This window comes from Phasianus colchicus, chromosome 5, assembly GCF_987193195.1.
Source record: "Phasianus colchicus chromosome 5, bPhaCol1.hap1.1, whole genome shotgun sequence".
Taxonomy (NCBI): Eukaryota; Metazoa; Chordata; class Aves; order Galliformes; family Phasianidae; genus Phasianus; species Phasianus colchicus.
Window position 1 is genome coordinate 51533449 of NC_143440.1, and position 23032 is coordinate 51556480.

Below are 23032 nucleotides of genomic sequence, written 5' to 3' on the forward strand. Positions count from 1 at the left end.
TTTCCCCAAGTGCTTTACACAATAGTTGGAATTCCATTTGGACTTGATTAAATAACAAGCATTTTTAACACAATAGCCCTGCTACAGATGATTACATGTGCACTTGGAGGACCCCTTGCAGTTGGTGCTCTGTTTTGCTAGGTACAAACTACTAGGAAGTAGACAGTACCATCAAAGAACACAGTTAAATTTCTTCTCTTTAAATAGAAATAAATACATTGAAGTGTGCTTTTTCATTCTTGTTTCGTCTGTAGGAGATCAGAATCCTTTTGATAATTAACTGCTTGTGTCCTGGTCTAGGCACTAGCTACAGATTTTGTCACTAAGTTAGCCAAATATTTGAGGCAGTTTTTAGCACAATATGGGTGACAGTGTTAGGAAGGAAGGAGGAAACCTAGCTCTGAAGGTACTCTCAAGGTCGTCTAATAGTTGGAGTTGCAGTTTTTGTTTTCTATTTAAACTCCTTTTAAATAGAAACATCTTTTTGTGTGACCTTGCATATTTTTTGGTTTTCAAGTGTTTTGAAACTAGTGTATATGCTCATAACTGCTATAATAACTCATAGTAACTGCTGGCAGTGTATTTCCCAAGAAACAAGTAACTTTGGAAATATTAATCCTTTAAAAGAAAACAAAAAAGTTTTTCAGACCTTAAGTCATGTGCCTAATCTCAGAATGTATTGAAGTGTAATTTCATTGTGCATTTAAATGAGGTCTGTTGCATGTTTCACTCTAAATGGATTTTTCAATTTACTTTGTACAAAACTTTGTTAATTATTATTTTGGCTTAATTTCTTTTAGAAACATGTCATTCAGGTTTATCAAAAGGTAGGATTTATTTATATTTAAAAAAGTGGCTCCTGCAATTAACAACAGATTTGGCTTCCTAGCCTTGGTTTTCTGAAAACTAAACTTTCTGCTCAGAACTAAATACTGTCTTTCTTGAGAGGAAAGCATAAATCAGTGCATTAACTCATGATGATATCTAAGAGTCTGCAGCACCTGAATAACAAGATGCTAAGCATGCCTTGTGAATTCTTCTTTCTTTGATAGAGTTGGTAGCACCGAAGTAATTCTGTTCTATGTACTAATACACTTAGCATGCTTATGTTTGAAAAATGAGGTGTTTGATAACAGTGATAAAAGTTTCAAAATGTAAGGTTACAAGCAAATAAAGGTAAGTGAAGGGAAATTCACATTCTCTGCTCCGTGGTGTTTAAATTAAAATGTCATTGTGATGTGTTGTCTGTAGCTGGTACAGGAGAAAGCAAACTGAATGTGGCTGTGAATCTAGCAGCTTGTTTTGTGTGGAAGATTGAAAGAAGGTGAAATGTTTGTGTTTTTATTTTACAATGGGATGCCTTAGCTGAAGTGAATTGCAGCTGACCTGCAAACAGAGCACTTGAGTTACAAATAAACTATAACATCCATGTTAATTTTTTAACTAAGGGAAAAAGCTGAAAAGTTACTCACATTTCGAGTCCAAAGGATTGAATTTAGGCTTACAATTTGGGAATTCTCTATGTATTTTAAGTCCATTATGAAGTTGCTAAAGTTGGCAATACAGTTTTGATCCACTTACAGATTTTTCTTGTAGAATCTTGTAATATTCAATATTCTGCTTTGGAGTTCCTTAAAGATTCTTCCGTTTTCCAACAGTTGACCAAAAACGTCATCTGTTTTAACTTCCAAACTGAGGCTATGCATGTTTCTGCAATTTGAAATTAGTCAGACCATTTCAAGGAAGTGCTTCGAATAAGGAGACCTCAGCTATGTTAACAGCTACTTAAGATTGGGCTTATTCTATATATCATCTAAAGGCTTATCCCTGCCTAAATGAGTAAATTCCATTCCACTTTAATAATTATCAGGGCACTTCCAAACATGACTGCGTTTAGAACTGATGCTGATTGGATTGGCTAACATAGTCACAGCTTTCTTGAGAAGAGGAACATGCACAGACTGGTAGCTACAGAAAGGAACCATCTAGTATGGTATACAAATGAGACTAAACAGAGGCAATAGTTCTCGCTCACCGTGCGTAACAAGCGATGGAGCACATACCACTTTATAAAAGGAGCTTTTGTCTCTGTAGTGACATTCATTTTTAAACAAAGGATTGTGATCTGTGTAACCTCCACAACTGAATGCTTGTAAGCTTGGTATTCAGTTGCTCGGAACTAAAATGAAAAGTGCTAGTAGAAGTTCAGATTGAAGCTAGAAGGGCAGTCGTCGTCTTTGAGACTTTAAAAAAGTAACTTTATTTTTTTAAAAAGTTCCTTTGACTGCTAGCCAGGAATTTTAGGCTGTAGTGGAAATAACTGCTGCAGATTTCATTGAATATGTCTTTTGAATAAGAGATTTGCAGTCTTACACCACCTACACAGGACCAGACTGTGCTTTTTAAATTGTTTCACATGTGCATCATATTCCTCAGCACCTGATGCTGTATGTATTAATTCCAAATGTTTCTTCTCACTTCATATGCTGTGAGTCGTACCTAAATTCACTTTCTTTGGTACTGGAAGAGCTACTGTAACCCACGTGCATGTGTTACTGCAGCGTCACTTTCGAGGAATCCTACAACAGATTGGGTTGGAAGGGTTCTTAAAGGTCAGCTAGTTCCACCCTTCTGAACAAAAGCAGATTCTTAGTCATACTTTTTTTTTTTAAATTACTTCTAATATTGTACCTGGTACATGGAACTACTAAATGTATGTGTGTATATATATTTGTATATGTATGTGTGTATATTTCTTACACCATGTACTGTGCTGGAAAACTAACTTTTTTTCTGAGGGCAGAAATCACTTTCTGTATTCTAAATTTGAATGTAGCATCTATTCTTTATTTCCATAAGTTCCTGTTTTAGTCTTAACCTCTTTGCTGTTTTTCAGTATCTTTTTAGACATTTTTCTGTTTAGCTGAATTTCTAACAAAGAGTGTACAAAGATGTAAAGAACTGAAAGCAGTGTGACTCAGGACAGATATATGGAAACAGCCTTACTTGATAAATCAGTTCACAAACTGTATAGCAGGAAAAAAAGGAGGTTGTGCATAGGCATTGCCTGACAAATGAGAGCCTAAATTTTTTATATATTTGTTCCATTCTAAAGACCAGGGATCATCTTAGCCCATAAAACTAACTTCTGTAAAAATACAAGCAAAAGCAGAAGATTGTGAACACAAACCACCAATTTGTGGTTCCCACAGAAGTGGCGTTTGTGTTAGCAGTGAGAAAGCCCAAAGGGCTGCAACTGAACTGCAGAGCTACCAAAACAATACTGGCAGTACAGTAAGTTCATGTTCCCAGTGTGTGAGTGCTGTGCTGTAGAACTCAACTGTAAGAGTTTCCTTCGTGAAGGAATGGGCGTCTGGAGAGATTGGCACAGCTCTCCCCATCTTGGCTTGGTGTTTCATAATTGAGAGCCTAAGTCACTGAGTACAGTTCCTGGTGCTGAATGGATGGATACTGGAGCGTGGGAAAACGTAATAACGTAAGGATTTCCAAACGGGTTGCAAGGAAGTAGAGTTTGTCATTTCAAGGTAGTGTGTATTTTGTTATTCTTGATTCTGAAACTAGCATTTCAGAACCTGAACAGTTCAGTCTAGAAAGGTCTGAGAACATAAGCAGACAGGGATTTTTCCTCAAACTTTTTTGGACGGGTTCCATTAGCAGTAAGACTGTTCTTTGTTGAGAATACTGGTTACACTCCCATTTTCTACAACCTTTGGCAAGGTTAAAGTGAAAATTAAAAAATGGAAGTAAAATTATCTCTAAATGCTTGCAGCTTTTAATGAGGTTTTACTTTCTAGGAGCACGGCAGTCTCTTCTAGAGCCCAAATACTCTTTAATTTCTCAGTTGAGCAGTGTTTTCACGCTTGTTTGCCTTCCTCAGTAAAACAAGCCTGTCACAGATCTCTGCCACATCTGGAAGGAGTAGTTTTGTTCTGCTGGTATAGGGGTTCTCTCTTCCAGCCTTTTCCCATTTCAGTCTTAGAATACTGTTGTAAAGGTTGAGTTTGTGAATTGTATCTACCTTCTCTAATACTCACCATAGTAGAGTAGCACTTGATCTTAATCTGCATACAAGTTCATCAGTGCTATTGATGTCTTAAACTTAATGTGAGTTTCAGAAATGGGAAATAAGTATGGGCTGCAGTCAGTCTACTAATGAACATTGGGAGGGCTGTAGCCTTTGGGTCATCTGCTCTCCTGTGTGACTGAGAGGAACAAGTGGGAATTTTTCCCCTTAAGAAGGTTGAATATAAAATTATGATGAAAATAGCTACCAGTGAAGCACACTTTGAAGTGCTAGAATTGGTTGAGAAGTTGCCAGTTGCTCTCATCATCTTCATTATCATCTTTGCTTGTTACAACTTATTAGTCCACTAGTCTCCTACCAGAGATCCCATCTTACCATGTGCTGTGCAGGACCTTGTTGTATAGGGCTCTTGCTGGATGTTCTTGTGATGAACAATGTGATGAGTGACATAGCATTTTCTTACCTATACTTATATTGCAGCAGGATGATGTCCTCCATGTGCTGCACAGTATGTGCTGTCATTTTGCTCCTCATGGTACTCTTGTAATGCTCCAGTGTGACAAGTCTGCACAGACCAAGGATTATCTGTTTCCACTGATCTCAAAGACCCATTTCCTCATCACATCCCCTTAGAAGGAAAAAATATGAGGAAATTAAGCCTTATATCACCTCACACAATCTAACATAAATATAATGTGCGTTAAAAAAAAAAGCTTTTTGTCATACATTCTTGACCCTACACATCAACCAACAGGGGTGTTTTTAATGTATTTACTTGTAAAGATGGCTCTCCTATGGGCAGAATGAATGCTGAGATGTGGAGCCATGGTACTGCAGTAATGGGAAGGTAAAGGAAGATGACTTGCCTCTTAATTCTGCCTGATGCTGGGATATTAGCAATCAGCAATGTAGCTTTAAACAGTGCAAAAGGATAGAAAGCTTAACTTTCTTTAGATATAGATGTGTCAGTGTGAGAATAATAGCACAGCATGGGAAATCCTGGATTTACCTCTAAATTTTGGTTAAAATGTATACATATGTTGATCGTTTGCTTTAGGTGGCTTGGTGTTATTTAAATATCCAATTCTTCAGGTTTGGTGTGTGTGTGCAAACAGAGTTTGTCTGGACTAGTTCATAAACAATTCATTTTTTCAAATATACACTTTTATTCCTAGATGACTTAAAAAAAAAAAAAAAGCTTAAAATAATTAGGACTTATTTATTAAATGATAACTTAATATATTTTTGTTTGACACTTTCCACTTTAGACATTCAACTTTAATGAATTTTATAGTGTAAATATATAAGCACACAATGTCAAAAGTAGCTAAGGGTCTTTTAAAAACTATAGTTAATACTTTGGTAAGATGTTATATTCGGAACTTGTTCTAAACTAGAAAGTTCATTACATCTTTGTTGCTTTGTATTTTAACACAACTTTGGTATGATTACAGTGTCTTTCAGCAACTGCTCAGATATTGTATATTGTAGTGTAAGATTTGTCTTCTCTTTCCCACTTCCTTTTGCTTCTGCATTCTTTTCAATGAGGCTCCCGACTGAATATGAGAGGAACGGGAGATTTGAGGGCTCAAGGTGAGGGTAAAATTTTTGTTTGAAATGTTATTTAGGTGAGTTTGAACCTTTCTTCCCTTGATTATGTGGCACAGTGGCTTCAGGCAGCAGCTTTTGTTTTGTTTAAGGCTTTGAAACTAAACAAGAAGCGTTTTTGTCTGCAGAACAGCTTTTAAAGCAGTGACTGGCTTGTTTCTAAACTTTCATCTTTCCTGTTGCCTTCTCCCTCGTGTGTTTTTTGCATTTTAGTATTTATGATTTGCTGTTGTCTTGTAGATCCGTAGGTAAGTGGTGTCTAGTGAGACTGCACATGTGTGGGATAACCACTGAAGGATGTTAAGATATATTTTTGTCTCCAAAATCACAAATATTTTCCATATTAAACTCTTCCTCAAATCTTTGTGTTAAAAATACTAGAAATTACTGGATTTGTATTTGTTCTGCCAACCGTTTCAAGTAGAAAAGGCTTTCTAAAATTGGCATTGAATAAAAGTTGGTGTTACTCCTCCAATCCCTTTTGCCAGCTCCTGCAGCTTCATTAAATTAAAACTTTACAGTTAAAACACAGTACATCAGCAATCAAAGAGTATGTAGCATCTGAGAAACCATATAGCTGGATTTGACAGCAAAATCCTTTTATTCTTGCAGTTACTGGGAGTCTTTATAATAGAACATAAAATTATGAAACAGGTTATCTTTGCAATAGTTTTTTTTGACCTTGCTATTGTTTTTTTTATGTAGCTTTTTCATAATTGCCTGCTTAATGGTCAGAGAGAGAAGAAAGCGTTGTGTAAGCAGAAATTTACTGCCAGATATCATAGAGAAGAGCTTAGCTTAATTGTAAACTGAACTTTGAAGTTCAGTGTGAAACTGAAACTGTGTGGTTTTGGGTCAACAAGGTTATGTGTTTTCAGAAGATATTAAAGCATTGTGGTCAGTATATTAAAGTCGCTTGCCCTGGGGACAAGTAAATTTGAAGATACGACTGACAGCATGCAGGCTTTCCAAAAGAAAATCTGTCCCATTTTTTCTTAAATGTATAAATGTAGCTCTTCTTCAGCTCTGCGACAAAATTTTAATGGAAGTAGAGGCATCATTATGAGCTAGACATTTCTGGATCGTTTGTTTTTCATTCTCCTGTATAACCTTATTTCTCCTTACCAAGGGAAAAGCTTTAAAGAAACAAAAAAAAGCCTTGCAAACTTGGGAAATGAGAAATACGAAGCCATATTTTTTGCTGTCTTTTAGAACTGTGGCAGTAATAGGAACCCTCTTGCCCTGGCTGCTTACTAACCATGTTAAGTTGTGTTTGATAGTGACTTCCAGCTCTCCTTCCTGCATTTTGGCCTTCAGGATGCTTACGTGTGTAGATTCTAGCTGCAAAAGACTCCATCACATTACTTGATTGATACTAAACAAATCACTGACCAGCTTAAAGACAGAATATTTCCTCTCTGTTGAAGGTAGCTGCAGTATCCTACAATATGGTGGTTCTTTAGTGAACATCTCTTAGAGTGAAACCTATCCAGCCCAGAACTGGGTGGCAAGTGGTCCAAGAGTAGGGCTTGGAGCAACACTTGACTTAAAACCGAATCATAGCTGATGTGTGTGGTTTTTCCTCAGTGAGGTAACTTCCCTCACACTCCCAACTCCAGTGACCTCCAGTTGTTTCTCCCATTGAGCCTTACCTTTGTTTCAGCCCCGAACGCTGACGCTTTATCTTTACTGTGTGTTTGTACAGCAGTGAGGGAGATGGGGTGCCTCCCGCTGCCAGGGCCCCCAGACACTGCTCTCATATGTGTGTTGCCTGTGAGTTTGCTTTGCTAACACCTGTCCTGGGAGAAGTGGCTCGCCCTGCTAACTGATGTATTGCTCTCTTTCAGCCGCAATGTAGCTGTGGATCAGAAGGATGAAAACAAGGAAGCCAAGCCTCGCTCGCTGCGTTTTACATGGAGCATGAAAACCACCAGCTCCATGGATCCCAATGACATGATGAGGGAAATCCGGAAGGTCCTGGATGCCAATAATTGTGACTATGAACAAAGAGAGCGTTTCTTGCTTTTCTGCGTCCACGGAGATGGGCACGCGGAAAACCTCGTACAGTGGGAAATGGAGGTGTGTAAACTGCCAAGACTGTCCCTGAACGGAGTTCGCTTTAAGCGGATATCGGGAACATCCATAGCTTTTAAAAACATTGCTTCCAAAATTGCCAATGAGTTAAAGCTGTAACAAGAAAAATAGTTAAGTTGTAAATTAGTTAGCAATTTCAAGTGTTTTGAGAATTCCGATGGAAATGTATAGAATAACATTTAGGCAATAACTTCTGCATCCTTCTGAATAGTGATATTAAAGAAAACAAAGCTGCTGAGCTGGGAGGGAGAGTTGGACTTTTTTATAAGTGCACTACAGCATTAAAGTTGCCTACTATGTAAAATATTACCCTTCTGCTTTATTTCCATTGCTCCTAAGTCTTTGACAACAAATTGAAACACGGAATATATTCATTTAAATATGCCTCCTGTTTGTGTGGACGTGTGAATGTACAGTATGTGTGTATAATATATAAAGTATTATATGTAAACAATTCATTTACCACATGGAGCTGTACCAGTACCTCTTTTTGGGCTAATTTTGGTGCTAAAAATTGAAATGGCCAAGGAGGAAACACTTGAGTTAATATTTAAAATAACTGAAGAGATAACCAGTAAACGCAGGTTTACAATTCACTGCTGTGTTAAGGAAAAAAAAAAAGGGTGTGAAGGGTTTGGATTTACGGTTGTGAACATTATTAGTCCTGTTTTCTAAGTAGAGCTCATGAAATTATTAAAAATTCACTTCTACCGAGTAAGTCTTGCATTATATTTTGCCCACCTATTTATTATTTAAGTCTGAATCAAATTTTAAAAATGTAGTTGATTTGTGCATTAAAATTTGGGTAAATGCTTCCATTCTTCTGCTTCTGCTAAACTACTAAAACTGTATCTTTATCCTTCTGGCTGATGAGTTTTGATTGCAGCTAAGAGTAATTTTCGTTGCTCCACAGTCCCTCTGCAGAACAGTGTGGTGTGCTGAGCGCTAACCAGTGGCTTCTTCTTTCAGAGTTCTCCACCTTACAGTAGGTCAAACTGATAATAGCACAAAAAGACTCTCAAATAGCAGCCACGTTCTGATGCAAGTCACCATACGTGAGTCTGTGCTGCTCTGAAGTATTGCTGCGGGCACGGCAGTGCTTTCCTTTGCTTTCTGAGTGCGCACGGTATTGAAACCCGAAAGTGGGAGTCAAATTTGGCTGCCTGTCCCCTGTTGTAACATCCAGCTTGCTTAACTACAGCCATAGGTAGTGGCAGCTAAAACTTTCCTTGCAGCTCTCCTTCAGCATGCTCCCACTTGGCTCTGGGCACGTTGCTTTGGCTTTATGCCGGCTGTGTCTCCAGATTCTGCTGAGGAGGGAGTCGGCTGTTGCTCTTGTGCCGTGCAGTGCAGAACCTGCCCCGATGGATGCTGATGGCCAGCTAGCTTTCTGTAGGACACCCAGCTGCTGTCGGATGGTCCCCTCTTCTTAACCACCACTGTGGTGAGCTGGATTTGGGCTGGCAGACCAGAACCAGGAGCTTTCTTCAAGCGTTGTTTCCTGCTGATACTCAGTTCATTTCATCGAGGACTTCTGTAGATAAAACCCTGCGTTATCTACTTGACTTTTTGTATTAATGTTTTATGGTTATATTTCAGTGAAGCACTTAAGCATGTACTTCACGCGTGCTTTAGACTGGAGCCTAAATTTGCATTTTAAATTTGCAGTGAGCTAATAGCTATTCATAGTGCGCAGTTCAGGTCTGACACGAGGTGAAAATCCGTGGTGTTTTGCAAGTTAGTTCTTGTGACCCGCGGTCTGTGAAGGCAGCAGACTTCCCCTCTCTTTCCCTGAGCATTGATATTGACTATGCTAGTTTAAAGGATGATCGTAGTTGTTAAATGTAGTAAATATTCCTGGATTTGCATTTTATTCTCTGTATATTCTGTGTCATGCCATGGCTTTGGAACTCCCGGTGTTGGGTCGGAGTTCAGTTGGCTTTCAGTGCTCTGCCCGTGCCTGTGCTGCTCAGTATGGTTTTTTCCACAAAAACTCCATTTTGTAATAGCAATAAAACATTTCAGGGCAGTCGTTGTACTTTCTCAGGTGAATAGTCACCTATCCTTTCACTTCCTACACTTCAAGCACTCCTCCAAATGTATTTTTTTTCACCTGGCAGTGCACTTTGTTGTCTGAACTGAAACAGTGTTCTGATAAATTATGTAAATCTGTATTCGATGGAAGTTCCAAAAGATTTCATATTAAATGTTTTCTGAAATACTCTGTTCCTACTTCACCTCTTAAGTATGTAATTATTTCTAAAAAGTGCACCAGTGTCATACTTTGGATATTTAAAATTTGTATTTCAGTATGAAGGTGTTTTCAGAGGGTTCTTACAGAGTTCATCTGTCTTCGAGGTCTCAAAAAAAAAAAAAAAAAGATAATCATAAACAGATTTTCACCAGCTTGCTTCCCAAATGCCCTGCAAAATGGCCAGGCTGCAAGAACATACCTTTGTTTCCTTACCATCCTGCACGCATACTGTGCAGGCCTCCAGCAGCTGCCTGGAAAGGAAACTGCTTCCTTCAGATCTGCAACCAGAGACCAACCTCTGCCTTTCGTTTCTTCATCTGCCTTGAGGTCTGTTGGTGCTGCTCCTGATCCAGCTTCGCAGAGCTACGGCTGTTTTCTCTCTGCATTAAGAGACGAGCGTTACAATTAATCAGAGGCCGGCGCATGGTGAGCATCTCTGCATCCTGAGCTGTGTGTCTGGCAGCCAAGCAGTGTTCTGTAATGATATGGCTGGAGTCCTGGGCCGTGTGGTCTGAGTGTGGTGGTGGAGGGTGTTTGTAATAGGATCGTGACTGAAGTTCTGCAGTGCTAAAACCCGTGTCATCCAGTTCTGAAGATGTCTTTACTTGCTGGTCTGGTTAAGAACAATGTCTTCAGAGTTATGGGAGAGGTTGGTTGCTTTAAATAAAAGGGTTCTGGTTTTTAATAGATGCATTCAAAGAAAGGGTGAGGCGACAGAACCAACAACGGAACACTCGGAAGGAACAAATGGGTTCAGATACAGTTGGTCTCAAGTTCTGCCTGTACTTAGGCTTTCTAAAATGCCTACATCTCTTTTATCTGTCATGGATCAGATGTAAGGCAAAGTTTAAGGCCTTGGGCTGTGCTGAGAGATGGGGAGAGGTCTGTTGAAGGACAGTGGGTGCTGTGGTCTGAGTGCTGTGCTCGCTGCTTTTGTTCTTTTTTACAAGCTATGGTCCCTGGACCAAACTTTGGAAATGTAAAGCCTTACAATATATTTGGGTTCGTTTGTTTTCTCGTGTTGTGATAAAGCTTTAAGATCAAATACAGTAAGAGATTGATTTTTCTAATTGCAACGTTTTGCCAAGATGAACTAACTAGGCTTCAAGTAAACTAGGACCAAAAATTAGGATTTGCATTTTTATGTTAAAGAAGTCAAGTCAGAAATTCAGGAGTTCTTCAAATCATAGGGGAAGACTGTAGCAGATCTGGAGACAGACCTCCCCACTTCAGCTATAAGCTCAAATGTAGACCTGTTGATAGATGGTAATTTCTACTGTCTGGGGGACCATTCTGTTGTAAAGCTTCCATGCTGCGGATGTTCAGGAAACATTTATTACTTTTGTAAAGCTAATTGCTAATTTTAAGCGTGCAGCATTACAATCTTCCTGTATTTTCAATGTCAGCATGATCTTGCAAGTTTTCATGGGAGAGCCCAGGACCTTTCCTGTAAAGAGAGATGGTTTGTGTTATGAGAAAGCACTGCCTGAACCTCAGCCTGAAGTTAGGGGTCCTTGTATGGCAGTTCCACATCTGACCAGATCTTTTCCCTTCTGCAGTCAATGGCTGCACTGAGTTTACCATGGAGCATTCCTTTGAAGGCTTTGTTGCTTCAAAGAACGAAATAATCTTATTAATTAGTTCTTAATATTGAAAGTTCATCAGTGCCCTGCCTCACAGCAGCAGTTGATGCTTAGAGAAGTGAATAAAGTACTTAAATGGGGGCTGTAAGAAAGGAGATTCCTTAGTTTTGTTGTGATAGGACAAGGGGAAATGAATTAAAGAGGAGAGATTTAGACTGCATATAAGGAAGGGTTTTTTTTTACAGTAAGGGCAGTGAGGCACTGGCACAGGTTGCCCAGAGAGGTGGTGGGTGCCCCATCCTTGGAGACATTCAAGGTCAGGCTGGATGGGGCTCTGAGCACCTGATGGAGCTGTGGGTGTCCCTGCTCACTGCAGGGGGTTGGAGCAGATGGCCTCGAAGGCTCTTTTCCAACCCAAACGATTCTATGATTGTGATCAGAAGACAGGTAAGCTGTTGTTATGTATGAGCTCCTTTCTGCTGACAGAGTGGAGTGGGGGAACAAGCTCCCCATTGAAGTCACTGGGATAACTGTGGCTTTCATCTCCTCTGTGCCATCAGGCACTGCTACCCCGGAGAAGGGCCAGATAACGTGAGCAGAACCGTGGAGAAATCTCTTCTGAAGCTGAACCAGTATTGCATGTGAAGCAAATGAATCGGACAGGCTCATTCCTGCTTTTTGTTTGCCTTCTGATTCTGCTTTAAGCTTTGCCATGAGATGGGGCTTCTCGTTCCGGCACTAACAGCAAGCAGGCGGTGTCAGCACGGACCGAGGCTCGTGTTGGTGTGTTGGAGCCATTTTCAGGGCATTAATTACTGCTTGCACGTTCATATTCACCTGCACGTGCCGTTAGCGCCTCGCAGGGGCTGTGGTTTAGCAGGTAAGGTATTGATTTCGAAAGGACACCGTTTTTGCACGTTGTCTGCTTCCGCAGCTGTGTTCTGAGGCACGGGATCCGCGCGGTGACGGCGGCGATGCGGGGCGTGGGGGCGCAGCGGCCGTTGCAATACCGGCGACGGCCACGCGGGGTCGCCCTCGGGCAGCGGCTGATGGTTGCGGCGGTGCCGGTCGGCTCCGCTGAGAGGTGGTGCGCGGCCGTTCTCGCAGCCGAGCTCGGGCTCCGCGCTCTTCCTTTGTGAGGGACCGCTGTCTGCTCGGCTTCGGGAGAGGCGAGAGGTGCCACCTCGGCACCGAGGCGTCTCCCCCCGTTGTTGCGGTGATTCCTTCCACCTGGAAGACGGAGGTGCTCAAATAAGTGCGAAACGGTAATGATTTGTGTGCGCGGAGCTGCCTGCTGGGCTCAGGCGTAAAGCTTCCATTGTGCTTCGCGGTGGTGCAAACAGCTCTTAGGGCTGCACGAGAGGCTCTTTCCTCTTCCAGGCTCCCTGGGCTCACAAGGCGTGCAGGGATGCGTACCCAGAGCTAACAGCCAGCTTGTAGGTCCTAAGTCACCGCGATGGCAGAGCCAGCAGCCAGGGACACGTGTGCTCACACCGTGTGTGTTACACCAGCTCGTTTCTCCGGGAAAGTGCTGAAGCTCACAGCAGGACCCGATCCCTGCTGCTGGCAGCTCTCCTTAAAAGGCCGCTTAGCAGCACAGAGCTGCACCTGGGAGGACGCTGGTAAAATACAGATGGGTTCTGCAGAGCGCTGGAGCTGAGGGCTCATTTGTGCACCTGCTGCCTTAAAATGTTGAAGGCAGAGGGAAAAAAAAGAAAATGAGAACTAAGCTTAGGGGGAACACTGTTTAAACCAGCTGCTTAGCTTATCTCATTGATATTTCCCTACCTCTGCCCTCCCCTCCTGTCCAACTACATCTGAGAATCACGAAAATTTCATCCCTCCCTTCTTTTGTCACTTGGATGATGTCTTTTTCCAGTTCTCTGTGTGACTTTTGCAGCATTCAGACTGCAAAGCTGAGTGTCATTCATTTAGCAGCCCAGTTAGGGGAAGCGAGGGCATGAAAGCAAGTCCTAAATTTGGAATGAGCCAAACATAGACATGTTGCTAATGGAAAACCCAAACCCTGAAAGTAAGGCTCCGGATCACCATGCTGCTGCATTGAAACCAGTGGTTTTGCTGGCTGTACTGCTATGCTCGCAGCTGTAAGATGTCCTTGTACCTTTATGTACTGCTCAGACAGATGTCCTGCCTGGGGGTGTGTGGGTTGTTACCTCTCATGCAATATTGGCTGGGGTGAAGAAATGGAGATTTGTGCTGCTGAATTCACTGGTGATACAGCAACCCTGTGAGTAAGGCATTGCAGAAGATGAGGACAAACGAGGCCAACTTCTGACCTCAAAAAGGGACCTGGTAGGGATCATAGAATCTTTTGAAATGGAAGAGACCCTCAAAGGCCATCTAGTTCAGATCCCCTGTACTGAACAGGGGCACCCACAGCTCCATCAGGTGCTCAGAGCCCCATCCAGCCTGACCTTGGCTGTCTGTAGGGATGGAGCATCCACCACCTCTCTGGGCAAGCTGTGCCAATGTCTCACTACCCTCATTCTGAAAAACCTCTTCTGTATAACCAGTCTAAATCTCCCCTCTTTTAGTTTGAAACCATTTCTTCTTATTCTATCATAGACAACAGGGGTGGTGCAGGCACTGTGCAGGGTCTCTCCTTTCTCCTGCTAGTAGTGCTTAACGTTGGCAGTTCATTAGAGAAAGGACTGCGTGCCTGGAGCCAGAAAATGGTAATGTCTTACCCTTGCTTTGCAGGGCTAAGCTGCAGCCTGCTCCAGCCAAAGCTCTGGAGAGAGCTTTTCTAGAATGATATCCAGTTGTTTGTTGATGGGACTCCTAGGCCTAAAGCCGTGTCCCCTGCCCAGCCTGAGCACCCTGCAGCTGCGGGGGCAAATTCAAGAGCTTCCACTTCTCAGCATCTGCTTTGGTGTGTTGGAGGCAACACAATACATCTGTCTTTTCAAATGAAAAAGCACAGGCAGCTTCTGCAGTAAAGGTGCCCTTTGTGCAGCTCAGGAGAACCTCAGCCTGTTCTCTGGCACTCTGGCAAATCACTTGTGCTGATGCAGAAACCTTTGGAGTGCTCACCAATAGGTCACCAGCAGACCTGAGCTCCCAGCCCAGTTCTTCAGATCTTAACGGGGCGAATCATCTGCACTTGCATGTTGTTGTACAGTTTGCTATTGAGACTAGCAATATGGCCTTCTTTACCTGTGTTTCTGGGGCACGCAGCAAAGGAGAGTAGGTGTTAGAGGAGGAGCTGAAACACAGCCCTGTGATGCCTTGATGCCATTGGAGACGCACAGACCTGCCAGCAATCCCACTCAGCAGCTGCACTGTGGAAAATCCCAGAGTGGGCTGGGATTCAGGAAGGGCACTAAAATCTGTCTTTCATGGTGACGGGGTCTCTAAGCAGGGCATCTCACTCTGGAGGATGTACACAGACGGTGTGATTCTGGTATGTGGAGGACAAGCCTGCCTACAGTGTGTAACGAGAGAGCTGACTGGTGATGGAAGTGCCAAAGGATGGAGGATGCTGCCTCACCACTGCTGATGCCTCTTCCTATCTCAGCTGGTTTCATTTCTCTTTCCTGGCTCGAGGCCAGGCTGGCTTGGGGCCAGCGTATTTCCTAGCTGTGGTTTCTTGTCTAGCTGCTGGACTGACTTCTCCTTTTGCAGGCTGTACACTGTTCCAAGGGCTGTTATGTGGCCATGCTTTGGAAAGGCCTTCTGTGCTGGCCAGGCCGAGGACTGTGCAAAAGAGGAAGGGCAGGTCTTGGCTGCACACACTGTGATTGGTGATGCTTGTGCAAGTTTGTCACAAGGCAGGAAGAGTCAGACTTTCCTAAGTCTGAAGTTAGAGCTCTTCCTGGCTGCCTCAGTCATCTGGATGAGTGTGGGTAGGCTGACGTGGGGGACAACAAAAGCTCTGTGTTGATAGGTGTGAACAGAGTTGTTTGAGAAAATCCAAAATTTTCTTCTTAGCAAAGTAAAGCAGCAGCTTCTCATGGCGTGGTGTGAACTCTGCTGAAATTGCTTCTCTTCTGGAGAAGGGAATAGAAGGAGGTTCACAGCATCCAAGGATACTGTCAGGGGGACTTTCAAGCTCATATTATTGTCACACAGCTCAGCAAAGAACTGGGAGGAGGCACCATCTCTCTCCTCATCCCTGGGAATGAGTCACGAGTCCCATGCTTATCTGTCCCATGGGCCAGTTGCTGCTATCCTTTTTGGAGGTTGTAAATGTGCAGCCAGTTCGGGCGGATCATTGGCCACTTGTGCCTCCAGGCAGACAAAAAGTCTTTTGCAACCCTGCTTTAAGGAGCTGCTGAAGGCATGCTGAAACGGGCTGCTCTTCTCCTTGGCAGCTTGGGCTATGGCCACAGAGCATCCACTTGTGTCTGCAGGACCAGAGATGTGTCTCGTGTGCGTGCTGGGAAAGAGGGCAAGGAAAAGAAACCCGGGATTATTGTGTTTGAAGCTGGGAGACGTGTCCTGAAGTCTCTCTGGCTGGATAACTGTGACCATCCCACCACCACTGCAGAAGGAAACAGCAAGCTTTTTTGTGAATCTCTTTCCCAGCAGTAAGCCAGGAAAAACAGAGCGTTGGCTCTTGCTTGGACTGTCACACGCTTGAATTCAAGCAATGTTTTCTCTTTTGGCAGAGAAGGAGCAAAGCCACCCTCTGCTTTGGAAGCGGTCTCTGCTTCCCTTCCTGTCTGTCCCTGAGGATTCCAGGGGTGCCAAGCTGGGTCTTGGGGCAGCAAGCAGCTCTGTGGGGCTGGTGCCTCCATGGTCATGTTCCTTTGGCAGCTCCCCATGTGTGACACAGTGCAAAGGGAGTCCCCAGAGTTCAAGAAGCCTTTGGACAATGCTCTCAGAAATAGAGTTTGGATTTGGGGTGGTCCCTTGTGCAGCCAGGAGTTGGACTCAGTGATCCTTGTGGGTCCCTTCCAGCTCGGGATATTCTGTGGTTCTAGGATCTGAGGGAAGGAGCACTTGTTAGCAGGAAGCACGGGTCACATGGATGCCTTTTGAAGGCGCTGGGCAAGGCTGAAGTGCAGAGTTCCTGCAGCAGGGATGCAGCGGAAGTCTGGAGGAAAAGCAGCTATGGAGATAACAGCAGCAGTGACAATCAGAAGAGGTGGGATCGAGCTCAGCTCAAAGACAACCCGTTGACTGAAGCAGACATCTGTTTCCGTGGAAAAAGTCATCTGTCGCTGTGATGAGCCTTTGCCTCTCCTTGCCTTGGGGGAGCTGGGAGGAGGGGAAGGAGGGATGGAGGTGGCCGGCATGCTGCTGGCCAGGCCTGGCTGTGCCTGAGCCACAGCAAAGCACCTCCAGGCGTTGGGTTGGGGGCTTGGATCCCGGCACCTGTCAGCTCTGCTGTGGGCAGCCCTGCTTTGCTTCAGAGCCACACCCTTCACTAAAGCACGAGCATCCCCAAACGCACCCATGCTCCTGATGTGCTGCCAAGGGCTTCTGCCAGGCTCTGCTTCCATCGTGTGCGAGCACCAGGGCAGCCTGGAGAGTAAACAATATCCTTTAATAGGAACACTGGGCAGCTGCTTAAAGGCAGAAAGGAGCATTCCCCATTCAGAGCTTGCACAGGGGAAGCAGGAAGGCAGAAGGGGAACCGAAATGCCCTGATTTGGAAGTAAGTCTCTAGTAGAAAGGCGACTGTCTCGTGTGCCACAGCCAAGGGAGATATTTTTATTCAGTGGGAAATATTCTGTGTTTGCTCGATGCAGAGGCTCCAGCCTGAGCTTCCAGCCCTCAGTGAGTGTGACCATGACCTATGGCAGGCACAGGAGTTGCTGCCAGCTCCTCAGGGCCTCTTTTTGGGGCTGGGGCTGCAGCCTTCTCCCCATTGCCCATCCCTTGTCCTGAGGCCTAACCTCCTCTCTGCAGCCCACCCATTTCCTACGGCCTAAATTGCTCCCTGCACCCAGCAGGGCCAGGAACGGAGATGCTGAAGTGTGAACAGTCATCTAAGCAGCAACAGCAGTGAAGCAGGTGGGCATGGCTCCTGTTTCCATGAGAACGAGGGAAAGAAGAAGATGGGGATCCTGGCTGCAGCTGTTGGATTCCTACTGCCCTGTCACCCACTGATGGGCTCTCTCCTTAGCTCGTCTCTGCTTTTTCCCCCTTTCCTTATGCAGGCTCTTCTTAAGGGGCTCCAGCAGCTTGTCCCACTTGCTGCAAACACTCCTGCAAACCCCAGGCTGCCACTGCCTGTACCAAGGCACCAGAGGTCCCACAGCCCAAAGACAGCAAAACTTTGAGGGCAAAGCACCTGCGGCTGGGGGCTGGGAGAGGGTCTGCTCCAGGGCTGTAATCATTAAGGTTGGAAAAGCCCACTAAGATCACCTAGTCCAACCCATCAGCACCATGCCCACTAAATGTGTCCCTCAGTGCCACCTCTTCCACTTTGGTGCTGCTTGCTTTCAGCCCTTGGGCGAAAGCAAAGGTTGGTGCTGCAGGGTGACATCCAATTCAGTGGGAGGTGACCTCTGGGGGACCATGGTCTCCAGCTGGGATGAGAGCATAGACCACTACAGCAGGCTCTTCACCTCCCATACTGTGTGTTGTACAGATTTTTCAGTCCCTGGGAGATGTTCTGCAAGCAGTTTTTTTTTTATTTCTGAAGGGCAGGCAGCAGGGAAAGGAAAGGTTGAGCTCCCTTGGGAACTTTCTACTTTATTTTTACTTCTGTTTTTGTTTCTTTAATCTTGAGGAAGGAACGGACTACAAGGGGCATAAATAAGAAAAAATGCAGCTCGTTGGGACAAAAGTATGTGGCTGAAACCTTTGCCCAGGGTTGTGAGTGAGTTTGTGCATGAGAGATGCTCTGCTAAGGGGAGAACTCTCCACATCAGAGCAGGACTTCATTTCATTTTCTTTCTGTATTTCTTCTGTGATCAGAGTGATCCTCTCCTCCAAAGGTGAGTGGGGAAGCAGGAGACCACATCCAGGAGTGAGCCACCAAGGGCTGTGATGTGCCAAGCTCCCAAGATTAGTGCTTTGCTTACTGGGTTTTCTTTTAAGCTCAGTATTAATTGGTGTTGAGCAGCACACACAGAAGTCAGAAGTGAGGGTTAACCAAGGCTGAGGGGTGGGGACTTGTGTTTGAGAGTGGTGGGAGTAAGGGGGTTGCATGCATCAGTGTTTCCCTTCCCCAGAGCCCAGCAGGTATTTCCTAGCATCCAGCCAGCAGGCACAAAGTGTTTTATCCCACTTCTGGTGTTATGAATGAACCTTTTTAATAATTATTGCCATGCTCAGCCAAATAGCTCTTGGTTTTATAAATGCATTTCATTGCTTCTCTGTATCTTCTTGATTTGTGTAATGCAAAATCCCTTTAGGTAAATAATTGTGTGTTTTCAGTGATCCCTTCTCAAGGTTAGCGTTAATTTAACATGAATGATGGGAGCTGAAAGGCCCATCAGCAGGGCATTTTGAACAAATCTAGGTGATGGCTCTCTGGAGGAGCTGTTTGTGGTGGAGACTTCCATCTGGAGCTAAGTGGTAAGAAAACTCTCAGTGCAGCCGTGCCGATGGCAAACAGAATGGAGACGGTGGGGAGAGAGAAGGAGAGTGCACAGGTACAGCAGGAAACGAATGCTGAGTGTGACCAGCTACATGTGAACACGTGTCGTTGCTGTTTTTAACACCGATTATGTAAAAGTATTTGGAGAAGGCGTGCAGGCCATCTGCTGCCCTGTGCCCTCCAGGGGCTCCAGCTGACCGCCTGCTCCCTGTCCTCTCATTGCCACTGCCCCAGGGCCAGGTCTCGATTCCTCGTCAGAAAAGCAGACTGCCCTTCTGTCTGCTTTTAAAAAATGCAAAGAGCAGTGCACACGTGGGGAGAGCTTTGCTTGGGGATACTGCCCTGCTGCAGCTTTGTAGCCTGTCATCATCCCCATCACCCTGGTGTCCAAGCAGCAGTGTTTTTCCCCATGACACTCTGCTCCCCAGTGGTATGCTATGCCTGCAGGAGTCACGGAGAACCACTAAAAGTTCCTCTGCTTCAAGGAGCTGCTAAAGCAGCAAAGCCCCTTGCATGGCACTGCTGCCCCTGGCTCCCTGCTCCAGCCAGGAGGGGTATGAGCTGCTGCAGTCCATGGCAGGCAGCTCCACTCTGCTTGGCTGCACGCTCTCCATCTTGCTGACCAGTCTCTTTGCAAACCACAGGGCTCATTGCAAAAACAAATAAATAAAGACATGCACCAAAAAAAGACCAAACCAAACCACCGAGTGCTAGAAAACACGTAGCTCGCAGCTTTCTGTTGGTACATCCCGGAGGCAGGGGGATGGAAGCAGGGTGGTCGGAAGCCAGATGCTCAGTGATGCTTTACCTTAAAAAGAAGGCTTATAAAAACAAAAAAAAAGCCCGCTCTTACTCTTCCAGGGCGAGGAGCAGACTTTCTGGGGCCATGGGTGTTTGTGCCCATTGCAATCCTCTTCCCATGCAGGTTCCCACAGTATCTCTGCAGTCGGCTTTTCCCAGACAAGTCCTAACTTGGAGGCAGTTGCACAGCAGCAATCCGACCCAACGCCATCCCTCTGTGAGGATGTCCCACTGGTGTCCTGCTGTCCATCCCGCATTTTGCGGGGCTCAGCTGGCCGTGCCAACAGCCCCAGCCATCATTTGCCACGGCTTGGGGATCTCTGAGCACACAGGAAGCTCAGAACAGGAGGAAAACAAACATGGATTTCTGGGTAGGTTACGTTTGCTCACCTCCCAGGGTCTCACACATTCCTGAGTAATCCAGGCAAGTTTCGCTATGCTGAAACTTTTGACTTTTGATTAAAAAAAACCACCTCAGTGTTTCTATTTGTCTGAGGATTGCCAGGTACTTTTGCTGTCCATTTCCCTGCTGTTGTGCATAGGACCTTTAGCCATCTAGAATTTTATATGCATGCATATATACATCCACATATAATATATGGTATCTCAAGCTCTTGGGCAGTGCTTGCAGAAGAAAGCAAACAGCTCTGTAGGTTTGGATACCTATATTTACCCTGTCTGCTAAATGCAGATTTTCCATTGATTTCTAATTCCGGCCTGAGTCCTTCCTGCCTGTTTACCTATCAGACCTGCTCTGTGGGTGCAACAGATGCATTTTCCCACTTGATGAGGGTTGACGGACCCTCGTTCCCATCAGTCTCACCAAGGCTTGGGCTATGGGGTGCTCTCCTCCATTGTGGGGCTTGGCTCTCCCTCCCCTGGGATGAATATCAGCATGCAAAACTCTGGGGAGGATGAAATGTCTACACTGAGAGTGGATGGCTAGGCTGCATTTATCAGTAGCAACTGGGATTTTTTAGGAAAGGGGAAGGCAGAGCAGCCAGAGGAACGCAGAGAAGCCACAGGAGCCTCCCAGCTGCTGCTTGGGCAAAAAGCAAAGCGAGATGAAAAGGCTGTGATGCCATCTCTATTCCCAGCAGCATGCCCTGCCCACCACACCACCACATTTTTGTGTGGGTGGAGCAAAATCACTCCAACGCTCCCACTCGAGCTATTCCGTGTTGTGTAAAATACGGGAACACTCATCCAAGTGTTGGATGCAGGCTGAGTGCTGACGTTCTGCCTGCCATATGGGTGTCAGAGCCATTGAGCAACAGCAGCCTCCTTTTCTTTCTGAGCAAAACAGGAAGCTGGAGCTGAGCACTGACCTGTAGATAGTAGGGCACAGCTGAGCACCGTAGCCTTGTGCAGCCAGCAGGCGAAGGCACCTGTCCCCAAACCTTGTTTTCAGGACAGAGAGGAGCCACCCACTTTGAGCAGCTCGCTGTGGGATTGCTGAGGTCTCTTGCAGCTTGTGGCCCTATTCCACGCTCAGCTGGCACCCCAGGGAGGCTATGGCAGGGCTGGGAGCTTCCTGCCCCATGGCACCATGCCCAGGATTGATATCCCATCACTGCCCCCCAAGTGGCTTAGCCCACAAGTGGATAAAACACGGTGAATAATTTCCCAGTAAATGGCATAAAAATGATAAAAGGAGTGTTTATGGGCTGCCTGCTGCCAGTAAGTGTAACATGAGAAGTAAATGGCATCCCAAAGAGCTCAGTTCCTTGGGCAAGGAGCTGAGAAGGCGGCAGGCAGCTGCAGAGGCTCTTAGGGGAAGGCAGGAGCATCTGGATAAAGAAGGGGATTAAAAGGAAGAAATTTCCCTTGAAAACACCATAAAACCTGTGCATGTTGAGACTGGAGAACATGTCAAAAGTTGTGCAACAGGGCAACACAACCAGCACTGTGTTACAAGCAGCAGACCCCCGTCCGCTCTCGCATGCACTGGGATGACAGGTGCCTCTGCCAGCAGTTAATTGCAGCTCCCTGCACCAAGCACACCAGCCACTGCTGCCTGGCCTCTGTTCCCCCAGGATGAGGCCACTGCCTCTCTGACACAGGGCACAATGGGTTGCAGCCAGGTTCTTGGCACTGCTCCCTCATGGCATCAGGACTAGGGGGTAGAAGGTTTAATTCTCTCTCGAGCATGGATTTTTAGCAAGCATCAACCACAGCAGGTCCAACCTTCCACCATGCCAGGTTTGGGCCCAGCTGCTTACTGCAAGCTGAAACAAAAGCACGGTCTTGTTCCCCTTAGCAGTGATAGGAGGAAACAGCTAAGGTGGTGGGTGGGAAAGAAAATCAATTAAAAAAGCAGTATTTTCTGGTTGGATGCAGGCATTACGGACTAGTTTGCTGTTCCCACAGTTTGTCAGCTAGCTATGGGTCCTGCCTCACTCTGCTAAAATCAAGTGAACAGATACAGCTCTGATAGGCAAAGGGCATAAGAGAAACAAAATACAAAGGCAGAGACACAGCCTTATTAGTGCAGCCAACATAAAAAAAAAAAAACAGACAAGTTTTCAGGCACCTCCTTACATTGGATAATTGCTGACTGCAGTAACAACATCTCAGAGAGAGGCATCACTAAATTAGTGCTCCTTGATTACAAGATGCAGTACCAGCTGTTTGCATGGTGTCTGGAACAATGACACAAAGCACAGCAAGGAAGATCTGAAGGGTACACAACTCATCAGCTCCTTCTGGCACCATTCCCCCCCCCAGCTCTCACAAGCCTCCTCTCCCCCATCCAGCTAAACCTGAACAACGTACAGAACTGCATTTAAACGAAGTCTCATCTGAGATTTCTTACAAGCCTTCAGCTTATCCCAACTGCAGCCATCACTTGAACTCAGTGACAGCATGCAATCACAGCCTTGGAAATATCACAGCTTCTACAAAAGAAAGCTTCAGTTATCTACATGAGGCTATATAAAGCTGCATGCTGCAGAGCTATGCATCAACCTTTCATCACATTCCCCCCATAAAACCCAGATTTTAGCTGCGGGTAAAGCTGCTGAGCAGGTGTTAGCTGCTTCCCAGGTTGCATGAGCTGCAGAAGGTGTTGTTACTAAGGGCTCAGCACTGCTTGCTTCTGGAAAAAAAAAGGGGCTCATGCAGATTAATAA

The 23032-nt window shown here is 45.0% G+C and overlaps 1 protein-coding gene across 15 annotated transcripts in view; it reads left to right on the forward strand.

The window, feature by feature from the left end:
• MARK3 (microtubule affinity regulating kinase 3) overlaps positions 1-9968 on the forward strand; it is a 61916-nt gene extending 51948 nt beyond the window's left edge. For 6 of the 15 annotated variants that reach the window (XM_090141691.1, XM_090141698.1, XM_090141686.1 and 3 more), the window contains 3 exons: positions 801-827; positions 5594-5638; positions 7501-9968. In XM_090141691.1, the coding sequence (XP_089997817.1) occupies positions 801-827; positions 5594-5638; positions 7501-7846 (418 nt within the window). In that variant the 3' untranslated portion in view covers positions 7847-9968. The remainder of the gene's footprint in view (positions 1-800; positions 828-5593; positions 5639-7500) is intronic. The other 9 variants (XM_090141689.1, XM_090141695.1, XM_031592943.2 and 6 more) reach the window with 3 other exon arrangements.
• Positions 9969-23032: the final 13064 nt, after the last annotated feature.